Source organism: Schistocerca nitens, chromosome 3, assembly GCF_023898315.1.
Source record: "Schistocerca nitens isolate TAMUIC-IGC-003100 chromosome 3, iqSchNite1.1, whole genome shotgun sequence".
Classification (NCBI taxonomy): domain Eukaryota; kingdom Metazoa; phylum Arthropoda; class Insecta; order Orthoptera; family Acrididae; genus Schistocerca; species Schistocerca nitens.
In genome coordinates this window covers 645,181,947-645,194,532 of record NC_064616.1, presented here as the reverse complement: position 1 = coordinate 645,194,532, position 12,586 = coordinate 645,181,947, and the positions used below count along the sequence as shown (strand labels likewise).

Genomic DNA, 12,586 nt, shown 5'->3' with positions numbered 1-12,586 from the left:
ATCTTGTGTTTAACTTAGTTTCCATGACATTTTAATCTTTACCGTATCCTGATTGCACAATAAACATTTCAAACAGAAACTGTGTAATGTATTACGTGAAAATCAGTAGTAACTCATCAGCTGCAAATTTGTGCCATTTCATATGCCGGCAGCTGAAACAAACTGTCCAGAAAAGCTCACTAGACAGGCTATCCCATCCACATCACCCCCTTACACTTGTGCTTAAATGATTGAAAGGCAGGAAAGGGTTACCTACTATTTTAAGCAAAACATACAGCTTTATGTTCCCCAGATACGTTTGGGGGAAGCAGAATTTCATTAATGAAAAGGCCTTTTTTCTTTCAGTGCGAGACACAATTTACTGTACGAAGCATTACCCAAACATCACACAAATTGCAACAAGAATCAATGCGGCCACATTCTCCATAGCATACTTTGTCGTAATTTTACCTTTCACTGCTTCAAACCAAATCAATACTTCAACTGATGGAGGGATAAGGAATAAAAAAAGTTAATAATACAGAAATTTCCAGTAATAGTGACAATATTTGTTTCAGTGTGCACTTTTAAGGGAAAAATTGTACAGTATAACTTTACAAAAGTTCCAAGTAGAGAACGACACTTGTTTGCACCTTTAGGGAATAGCAGTGGAACTGCAATTTGTCTTGTAATACTGGTGACAGCACAAGAAGCTGTAACTTATCTGGTCTTTCAGTACTGGGACATTTGATGAAAAATTTCAGTTAATTCAGTATTTTTGGTAAATGGTGGGGGTTCATGACTATGATGTATTTAATAAAATTGGAAATAGGTTTTATGAATTCAGTTTTACCCAGAACGTTTATTTACAGACAATCCCAAATAACAATGTGGTATCAGGCTTACATCTCCTGGAGGTGACTAATGTAACTGCTGTAATTGTTGCTGTTTGAGATTTGTAATTTTAAGAGTTGGTCAGATAAAAATCCATTAGTTATGACAAAGTAATATGTTGTCTAACAATGCACAATATTATCCACAGTTCAAAACAACATAGAAGACTGGGGATTAGTAGTTACTTGAGCAGCACTTCCAACATTGAATAGTTCAGTTCTGGCATAAATCTTTACTTATGCCAGTCTAAAAGCTTATGAAGTTGACACTTACATGGGAAATATATTTATCTCTTGAAAATATTTTTACATCGCCTTGAATACAGTTCTTTCAGTTGAAGCCCAGCGAAAAAGTAGCTAACCTCTATGATCAAAGTATCTTGTGCCAGGAAATTGTAGCAGAAAACACAGGAACAAAAAATGGACCATCAAAAGTAGATGGATTGACTTTGGCCAGCATTGCATAATCCTCCAGCAGGCATGAGTTTTCCCAACTCAACTGTTAGAGAGATTGCAAAAATCATTGGTTCATACATAAGCAGTAACTTTTTGTGTCTGTTTCAGCCAAAACAAGTATACTGGAAACACATACTGACATGATAGCAGTCTCCTTTATGTTCCAGCGAGCTGTGTTTCAAATCTGGAAATAGAAGAGTCTCAGTGTACTATATTATGCTGTGATATTACTGCCACATTAATTACAGAAAAACTACATTTATGACCAAAAGTGTCACCCACAAGCATAAGGAGCAGATGAAACAAATCAGTTTCTTGAAGGCAACTGCTACCAAAGTTGTTGTAATTTATCAAAAAAAAAGTCCGTCTTTTAAAAACCTGTTTAGACACCAAAAACCCAACTATGTTATGTATAAAAATTTAATCAACATACAAAATGTTAAGCTTTTTTGCTATATAAGAAACACAGTTAAATAACATTTACACTTCCAGAAAAAACTCTAACTTTATGTAGAATCATGACTGTAAAATACAGTTTACTCCTTGTTGGAGGAATGCAGAAATTTGTAGATCTTTGCCCGTTTCACGGGTCTTTTCTCTCCTAAATTATTTCTTAATTTTGACCAAACAAGCCATATGTGGAGAAGATTCTTTCAAGGGATTCAGTGCTGGCAGGACAAGAAATGGGGCACTAATAAAGTATTCATAAGAATGGGTTAGTGTTTTGAATAAATTAATCATAGAAATTTAAATTGAACTGTTAAATCATAATACAAAAATATTACCCACTGTGTGCTTTTTAAAATATCCAGGTTTTTCTCAACCCTGAATACTACTAACAAATTATGTGCAGTTTAAATTATAAAAATATGAACTCTGTTGTAGATGGTATTGGTTATCACAGAAAAAGAAATGAGGATCAGGTAAATTAATTTATTCAAATCATTCACTTCATATGATTATGACTATGGTAGATGTAAATACTGTGCAATGCTTACTATCCTGATTACATGTCTTAGTTTTACTGGTGTAAGATGAATATTACTAGTTTCATGGACTTTTGAAAACAAATGTTCTACACAATCTGCTAACTAGTAGGCTTACTAGTTAACAGGTAGTTAAGCTCTTGGAATATAAACCCTCAAACAATTCCATAGCAGTTCTAGTAGAAATTTGAAGTCCAGCATATATTGGTTTCCACAGCGTCTTGCTGCTGCAATTCAGTGTGTCTCTCAAGTGTACCGTCTTGTCTACACTGTTTCTACAGAGAAATTCTACTTACAATTATTTCATACCACTTATTAACATTATTAATAAACGAAATTGTTAGAACCTATTTTGGAATAAGTCCTGCTAGTGCATCATTTTTATAGCTGAATCCACATTATGATTTAACAAGTGTCTAGCCTTTTATGGTGTATTTATAATTTTTACTTTTGGACCATCTACCAACAACTGAATGAAACAAAATTTTTGTGCCATATGTGTTTCACCTTTATTCTCTGCAAGGCATCTTCAGTGGCCTGGAATATTTACATATTTTTACTATTTGGTTTACATTTTGAGACAATGTATGTAAAGGTTATAAACAGTTATGGTTGGTTATTTTATGATGTAGTAATATTTTAAATTCTACTTAGTTTCAATGTTAGATGGTCCAAAGACTACAAAATTTGAAGTAGTTCCTAACCACTGGAACTCCGGTTATTTCAAATTAATCTCTATAGCTGACAAACTTGGAACCAGTACAGGTACACCCCAACCCTGAAGTCTGACTAAAGTTTCTACATCTCTCATGCCACAACCTGCTTTCATTGCACTGTTAAACCTCATTCCACAAAAACTAAAGCATGGCTGGCAAGCTGCAGCTCTGATGGACTGCGTAACTCTTCAATCACAAATTCCATACATCTTTTTAAACCTTTGTCGTATTGAACAAAAGACCCCATAGACATTTCATCCCATGAATGTACACACAGTTTTCGTTGCACATCTTCACATTGGAACTTCTCACTTGACCACTCAATAATATGCAGAATACCAGGTGCAAACTTGCAGGCTTCAGTCCTCCTCAGTGGTCTTGCTGATGGCAGTGAATAATCGATGCTCCTTAGAAATTCACAACACCTTGTACATACAGTGCATTTCACGTTTAGAGCAAATCTTACTTTCATTTGATCATTTAAAAGGATTTGATTCAGAAAATATTTCCAAGTACTTCATTTGGTCTGGGTGCAAAAATGTCAAGCTTGTTCTCCATTTCTGCTATCTTCCCTTTCATTTGCTTCATCTGTGAAGAGAGAATAATATTTTATGTAGGCCTACAATCCAAACACACATGAACAATAATTACTGTAACCCATTTCTTATTAGTGGGTTTAATTAATGATGAAAGTGAAATCAATATAAAATCTCGTCTCTGCCTCAGACACTTCAGTGGCTGAAAATATAATTATGAAACTCCATTATGTAACAGCAAAAAATGTTCAGTTAAATACTAGACGTGAAATAGCCTTTCCAGTAGCCATTTTACCAGCATTACATGTATGTTGCCGTCAACAATTTGTGTATCAGTTGATCTCAGCTGTTGAAGTTACTTCATTTTACCAGTGAAAATTCAGCGACTGGCATGCACTCAGCTGTGAAACCAAGTTTGCTTTTTACAACTTTCATAATTACAAAATTGCACTTGCAGCTACAGTACTTGAATAACACTATTGATTGGTCATGTGTGACAATTGCTATCATTCATTTTCTTCTTTATGTGAAAGATTTCACTGATTGCATTACAAAGTAGCAAACTGTACAGATCCATGTTGTCAACAGAATGCATGCTCGTTCAGTTCAGAGAATCAATGGAAACTACAGCAGGCCTACTGCACAGTTGTAAAATTTAACTCGGGGCACAATTTGCTCACCACTAATTTCATACCCTCATAAACTAGCATTAGTTCAGGCTACAAAAATGATAACCGATCGTACATTGGTAGCTTAAGTTCAACAATCAAAATAATAATTAACAACTGCATTCCGTCAGAAACATGGATGCATGAAAACTGGAAAACATTGATGTATATCTCACCTTTTTTGAACATCTGATTTGGTTACTAGCCTTGATTTTGGCTATTTCTGTTTGGAAGAGACAGATTTCTGTGAATTTGGGAAGGAATTTGATTCAATTTGGACAGTCTTCTTCCATCAGCTCTCATCAGCTCAAATTGTGAACCCTTAAAGTGAAGCATGAAGAACTCATAAAACATATATATACTGTGTAGAAAATACATGATAGTTCAGCTGTAATTCATTTAACTTGTTATTTACTTACCTCACATAACTTGGTTCCCATTTTTCTCTCCTACAGGTCTGTGACCATTTAGCTCTCTAATCTTTGTCTGTAGGAAATTTGAATAACCCTGATAACCTTTAGATGAATTTCTGTTTCAATTCACTGTAGCACAGTATTCCATTTCTAACCACAAACACTTTTTAGCAACAAACACTTTGAGTACAGTCTGTTATGGTCACATTATAGGCACAAAAAGGCCACAATCGTAAATGATTATAGTAGCGCAACCAGGCCTGTCCTACATAGACTTGTGCTCAAATGATTTTCATTGTACCACGAACCCACACAATTCTAAGACCCGGTACCATAAATGTTACTTCACCTATATAGCTCAGAAAAACAATTTAGAAACACAAACCTCATGTACCAGAGTACGCCACTACTTACTCCAATGCTCCTCCTGTTTGCACCATGCTATCACACAATATAGTTTCTTCACAGGTTAAATCTGACAGGTGGTATTGCTAACTTTGGCTAACTGAACAAATGGCTTGTAGTGGAGAGCTGGTAATAGCTATGGCATCCATATCAGATTACCCCAACAGCGAATCCCAATCTTATGAAAGAAATGGTAATATGCATTGCTACCTTGTGGAAGAGTCTAACAAATATTTAGGAATCTCAACTACCACATGCAAATGTCTTGTGGGAATTGGTGTACTAAATTCTGAGAACCAGATTTCAGTGTAGAATCTACAAATATTCTTTAGCTCTCCACGTATCACTCCCATAGATAAAATTAAACTAATAACAATTCACAAAGGGACTTAACACAAATGAAATCATTCTTCCCACTGTCTGTCTGTGAAAAGAACAGGAGTAATTTTTTATGTAGTACATTGAAGTGTCCTCTGACAGTGATTTGCAAAGAGTAAATGTACATGTTGATTGAGGTACTTATCGCAGCGATTGAGACACTTCACTTGTACTTGGGAGGAGTAAGTTTTAGACATCTTCTTGGTCATCATGATGTACATTCTAAGTGCTTTCTCAAAATCATTTAAAGTGAATGCAAGAATCATTGCTACATGGGATTTCTTCTTTCATCCTGCAACTAATTTAGTCTATCTCTAAAGATCTCTCTCCATTTACTGTGACATTCTATCGATAAAGATGTCTCTTGATTTAGTGTGGCATTAAACTTCCTTTTTAATTCAAGTGGCAGGCTGGTATGACACATGCTTCCAGCATTTCTTCATTCCGACATGTTCCTGCATGCTGTGAAACACATGATTGACAGTGTATGTGCGCTCACTGAAACCATAATATGTTGAATATGTAAAATCATTTGGATATAACTTTCAAGAAAATATTCTTTTGTTACATGCACACTCCATATTCTGTTATAGTCTTTGCTCTTTTCTTAAACAAGTATGATGGCCCATTTTGAAAGAATATTGTATGGAAGGCTGTTAAAGTGAGTTGGAAATGGATGGTTGTGCTTTTGACTGATGCAGCTAAAGGTAGTGTGTGGAACTTTTTCAAGCAGTTTGTTCAAAATGATAAAGTAATTTTGCATGTGAATATATGTAATTGAAGTCAATCAGTTTCTATTGCTGTAAATTACTTTCAGAGTCGGTGATCAATAGAGTAATCATTGCACGCTTAAGAAGTTGTCACACTTGGATTTAGATTGCACAGTACTTTTTCATATCATCCCAAAGTGACTATTCAGATATGGTTGATGGAAGAAATGGTTGCCTCCAGACTTTGATTGGCATAGGAATGATAGATGGTAGGGTATCATTCCTGTTACCAGATTGTGTACAAGTGCCCTGTTTCATATTGTAACCACCTTATATTGCGTTATGTAATGAGCATGTAAGCCCTTGTTAGTGATGTCTGCCAGATTGAGAGGAATATTGCATGTACTAGCAACAGGTTTCACTCCTATTAGCAACACCAATATACACACACACATACTCTACATGTTCTCATTGTAGTATAATCTACATTTACTCCTTACATTTGGCTATACTGAAACTTTTTCACATTCACGATTCACAAAGGAAAGCTGGCAATACCTCTCAAGGAAGGAAACTGTTTCAATTAAATGGCTGAACCTTCCCTCAGCATTTTCTACACATCTTCATTTTTAGATTTCAAGAGTGACCAATGCTTCAGCTAAACATGACAAATGAAAAGTGAAATTGTTTTTATATGAAGACCGAGGTCCCAATAAAATGGCAGCTGTCAGTTGTTAAAGTTACCTTTACTGGAAAGAGAAATGATTAAAATCATTGTATGATATAATATGTATGAGTTTGTAGCACTTGGGGGGAGGGGGGGGGGGAAGAAAGAGGTCAAGTCAAATGTACCTAAAAGTCCACTTAGATACTGTTAGTTGTAAATATTTAGTCTCATCAACTTTTTATTACAAGTGTTCACGATGCAAACAAAATCTTCGTTTGCCCCATTTAAACAGTAACTGAACCAAAAGAACCAGAAGATAGTGCTACTGAGTTGCAGACAGGCACAACGAAAAGACTTGTACACATTTAGCTTTCGACCAAAGCCTTCTTCAGAAAAGGAAACACTGAACAGAAAAGTAATTAGCACACTATGATATGTGAAATGTGATTGTTATAAAGACACACAGCCAGTTTATTAATTAAAATTTTCTTGTAAACAGAAGTGTATCTGCTTATATTTCACCTGATATATTGCATAGTCACGTGTGACTGACTGAAGATTTCAGCTCATTGGTTTAATTATTGTGTTACAGTCGGACTTGATGCCGCAGGAAAAACAACGATATTGTACAAGTTAAAGCTTGGTGAAATCGTCACTACCATTCCAACTATTGGTACGTAATACTTGTTTCTAACTTATGTTGCTCTTGCAACAATCTGTTTTCTTGCAATATATGAAAACACGTCTTAGTTATCAGTAGCATTCAAATAAATTAGTTTGTAAGAGACACTTATTGTTATCAGGGACATTATTTTCACACGAGTACACTGTTCACTTTTAAACAAAAGGTGTAAAAATCCTAGTATTATCAATAAAAAAAATTACTGCTATGTGGTGAACTAAGCACTTGACTTCAACATGGTTCTGAGAGCTTAATCATATTGTGCTTCATCAGAACTACTGTCATGTCATTTTATTTGTATAACCAAGATTCATTTTGATTTTTGTTGGGATTCAAACAAAATGGAAACACTTAGCAGGCATTAAATTCAACGATACTTAACACAATTGTAAATTGTGTTGCTACTCAGTGTTGCACTACTGATACGGACACACTTACTGGCAATGCTGGTACATCGGAAATAGTGCTCATGTGGAATTAAGGCCAAGTTACACTACTGGCGATTAAAATTGCTACACCAAGCAGAAATGCAGATGATAAATTGGTATTCACTGGACAAAAATATTATACTAGAACTGACATGTCATTACATTTTCACGCAATTTGGGTGCATAGATCTTGAGAAATCAGTACCCAGAACAACCACCTCTGGCTGTAATAACGGCCTTGACGCGCCTGGGCATTGAGTCAAACAGAGCTTGGATGGCGTGTACAGGTACAGCTGCCCATGCAGCTTCAACACGATACCACAGTTCATCAAGAGTAGTGACTGGCGTATTGTGACGAGCCAGTTGCTCGGCCACCATTGACCAGACATTTTCAATTGGTGAGACATCTGGAGAATGTGCTGGACAGGGAAGAAGTTGAACATTTTCTGTATCCAGAAAAGGCCCTTACAGAACCTGCAACATGCGGTTGTGCATAATCCTGCTGAAATGTAGGGTTTCGCAGGGATCGAATGAAGGGTAGAGCCACGGGTTGTAACACATCTGAAATGTAACGTCCACTGTTCAAAGTGCCATCAATGCGAACAAGAGGTGACAGAGACGTGTAACCAATGGCACCCCATACCAACATGCCAGGTGATACGCCAGTATGGCGATGACGCATACATGCTTACAGTGTGCGTTCAGCGCGGTGTAGCCAAACGCGGATGCGACCATCATGATGCTGTAAACAGAACCTGGATTCATCCGAAAAAATGACGTTTTGCCATTCGTGCACCCAGGTTCGTCATTGAGTACACCATTGCAGGCGCTCCTGTCTGTGATGCAGCATCAAGGGTAACTGCAGCCATGGTCTCAGAGCTGATAGCCCATGCTGCTGCAAACGTCGTCGAACTGTTCGTGCAGATGGTTGTCGTCTTGCAAACGTCCCCATCTGTTGACTCAGGGATCGAGACGTGGCTGCACGATCCGTTACAGCCATGTGGATAAGATGCCTGTCATGTGGACTGCTAGTGATACGAGGCAGTTGGGATCCAGTATGGCGTTCCGTATTACCTTCCTGAACCCATCAATTCCATATTCTGCTAACAGTCATTGGATCTCGACCAACGCGAGCAGCAATGTCACGATATGATAAACCGCAATCACGATAGGCTACAGTCCTACCTTTATCAAAGTCGGAAACATGATGGTACACATTTCTCCCCCTTACACGAGGCATCACAACAACGTTTCACCAGGCAATGTCGGTCAACTGCTGTTTGTGTATGAGAAATCGGTTGGAAACTTTCCTCATGCCAGCATGTTGTAGGCGTTGCCACCGGCGCCAACCTTGTGCCGATGCTCTATCTAATCATTTGCATATCACAGCACCTTCTTCCTGTCTGTTAAATTTCGCATCTGTAGCACATCATCTTCGTGGTGTAGCAATTTTAATGGCCAGTAGTGTACATTACTGCATACCTGACCACACCGTACATATTTAACATCTTTACCTTTAATGTAAGTAGTGTACTCCTGAAAGAAATGGTTTTAAAATTCCAGCAATATTTATTTAGTGACTATGGCTGTCCTTTTCACTTTCTACAAAAATCCTCTAAGATCTGCAACCACATTGGCAGTAAATCGTAAAACACCTCAATTGACAAAATAATGTTATTTTTAATCACGTGATGCATTTTGGGAGAACACCAAGAACACCATCATCAGATCTGTGACATGAAACATACATGACAGGAAAAATAAAATTGGCCTGCAAAATATTTACAGCTAAAGTGATGCGGAATGGAACGTTACCGAGCGAGGTGGCACTGTGGTTAGCACACTGACTCTCATTCAAGAGGATGATGGTTCAAACCTGCAACTGACCATCCTGATTTAGGTTCTCTGTGATTTCCCTAAACTGCTTCAAACAAATGTTGAGATGGTTCCTTTAAAAGGACATGACCGACTTCCTTCCCTATCCTTCCCTGGAATGCCAATGCAGCACTGTGCTTTATTTGTCCAACTTCGAGACACTTGTAGCAGCCCTACCTGAGGGATAACAGCAATAGTTTTTCAGTTTTCTGCTGTAGCCCTTCCAGTGTGTGAAGATTATTTGAGTACATCTGACCTTTGTTTGCCCCAAAGGTAAAAATCACAGGGAGAGAGATCAGATAAAGGCGGCCAGGAGATTCCAGTGTCTCTGCTGTCCGTTTCCTCACTGTGAACACCTCAGGCACTTGTGACAAGGTTGTCAAGCCAGTGTGTGCTGATGCTCCATGTTGTTGAAATATCCATACAATTGTTCACCTTCTGAGAGTTGATCCATATGTGGATTAAGCAGTTTGTGGACATACCCCTTAGAATTCAGTTTGGTGAAAGTTATTTTTTGATGATGACACCAGACATTGTGCACCCAACACCAATCTTGAGATTTTGTTATGGCTCTTCAGAGTACTGATGGGGATTTTCTGATGTATAGTGGTGCATATTCTGTAAGTTCACAATACAGTGACAGGGTGAACCCGGTCCCATCAGAATAAATGGAAAAACTGAAGGTCCAAAAGTCCCAATTCCACTTCACTCAGAAACCACTGGCAGAATTCAATGTGCCAAAGTTCATGTGGGTGCCTTAACTCATGCACAACAGTAAATTTCTAGGGATACAAATGCAGGTCCCTTTGGATGATGATTTGACATGATCTATAAATTCCTACTTGCACAGATGAATGACATTGAAATCTCTATTTAATTTGTTCCAGGCTTTCCTTCACATTGAATAATGTTTTCTGATGTTAGAAAACTTTTTGGATATATGTGGCTTTTATTTGCTGCAGAAACCTTATTTTTTTCCTTTTTGCCACTAAGTTTTGCATTGCGGAACTTGACACAGGTTTTGCCAAAACCAGTCCAACTATTAAGTTAACAGTTCCACAAACGTTTTCACAAATTGACTTGGTATAAAAGTCAACAATGATGTTTGGTATTTCATTGTGAGCACCATATTGTGTTACATTCAGCTGATCACTAAACATGTGTTCTCCTCTCTCTTACATGCAATGACACAGCAAAGTAGTCACTACAATGGGCAGCATATGAACATGCATTGACATGTGAAAGCAACAGACTGGTACATTGAAATCATAGTTCTCAGCATTTCGTGTGATAGTTATCCAGTTAATTAACAAGAATCAGTTTTGAGTCAGTCTTATGAATATATTCTGGGTCAGTTTTATTTTGCCCACCCTGTGCAATATAAGACAATATATTAAAAGGAATACATTGCAAGAACTTGGTGAAGCTGAGAAACATATCTATTAGAATCTGTGCATAGTATCTTGCCACTTTGTACTCCATTCGGTAACACCATCAGTGCCCAGTCAACATTGGCAGTTCAATGCGGTACAAAGTAAACAATTTTTTTTAAGTAGGTGACGTTGAGGGAAGTAAGGCTTATGACATCAGTCATAACAAAGGAATCAAATTACACTAATAACACCATAGCTAAAACATTCAAAACCTGTTAGAATTTTACCCTAGGAAGTGAGAAAAATTGGAATAATTCGGTACAAAAATGTCTTTCAAAGTGTTAAAAGCAGTATAGGAATGGCATAGTGATATTAAAATTGTGAGGAACCACTGCCATATATGGCCTAATAGCAGGTGGTGCTTGTAACATTGAGACCAGTTATTAAAATTACACCACTGAAAATAATCACTCACTGCAGTTTCAAATTTCTACCAAGAAGGCTTCAAGGTGCTGAATTTGAACATAGGAATGTGGTGCGTATGGGAAAATTCAGCATGCAAATTTAAAACAATAGTCATGACAGTCATTATTTCAACCAGCCCGTTTGAATACAAGCAGTGCAAAATGCAGGATGGGATAATGACAATATTATGAAAAGGATAGATGATTACTACTCACCACATACTGGAGATGCTGTGTCACACATCAGCACAACAAAGAGACTGCCAGACAAGCTAAATTTTGGCCAAAGAGGTCTTCATCGAAATTATACCCCACTCCCCCCCCCCCCCCCCTCTCGCGCGCACGCCTACACACACACACACACACACACACACACACACGAGAGAGGCTGCAGTCTGTGGTTGCTGAGGCGAGACTGACCTCAACAGCCAGACTCTGTGTGTGTGTGTGTGTGTGGGGGGGGGGGGGGGGGGGGGGTCGCACGTGCTTGTCTAATTCCTATGAAGGCCTTTTTGGCCAAAAGCTAACTTGTTCTACTGCCTTTTTGTTGCGACTATCTGTGACTCAGTATCTCCGCCATGTGGTGAGTAGTAATCAGTCATTATTTAAAAACAAGAGTACATGAGTCAAAACAATAAAAGTTAAAAAATAAAACTTTAAAAGGAAGGGAGTAAGGAAATCTATTATGATTAAAAGAAGTCACCAACAACTATAGCTTAGTAGCAAGTCACATTTTTAATATTGTGGTCATTAGTCACACCACCAGTGGGATGCTGTACCTGACCCCAAAGAAAACAAGAGCACCACATCTGTGACAGTTGGAGATCACAGTGCACAGAGACAAATCACAAAAAAATGTTTAAATAGCTTCTAAAGAAGTTAAAAATTATTTTTTACAATTTGAAATGAGATGAGTGAGGAGTAAAACATAATTTGAATCTATAACATCAAATATAA

At 37.6% G+C, this 12,586-nt stretch overlaps 1 protein-coding gene across 1 annotated transcript in view; it reads left to right on the top strand.

Moving 5' to 3' along the window:
- LOC126248598 (ADP-ribosylation factor 2) overlaps positions 1 to 12,586 on the top strand; it is a 46,261-nt gene that overhangs the window by 8,993 nt on the left and 24,682 nt on the right. The window contains exon 2 of the mRNA XM_049949725.1: positions 7,400 to 7,480. Coding sequence (XP_049805682.1) covers positions 7,400 to 7,480 — 81 coding nt within the window. The remainder of the gene's footprint in view (positions 1 to 7,399; positions 7,481 to 12,586) is intronic.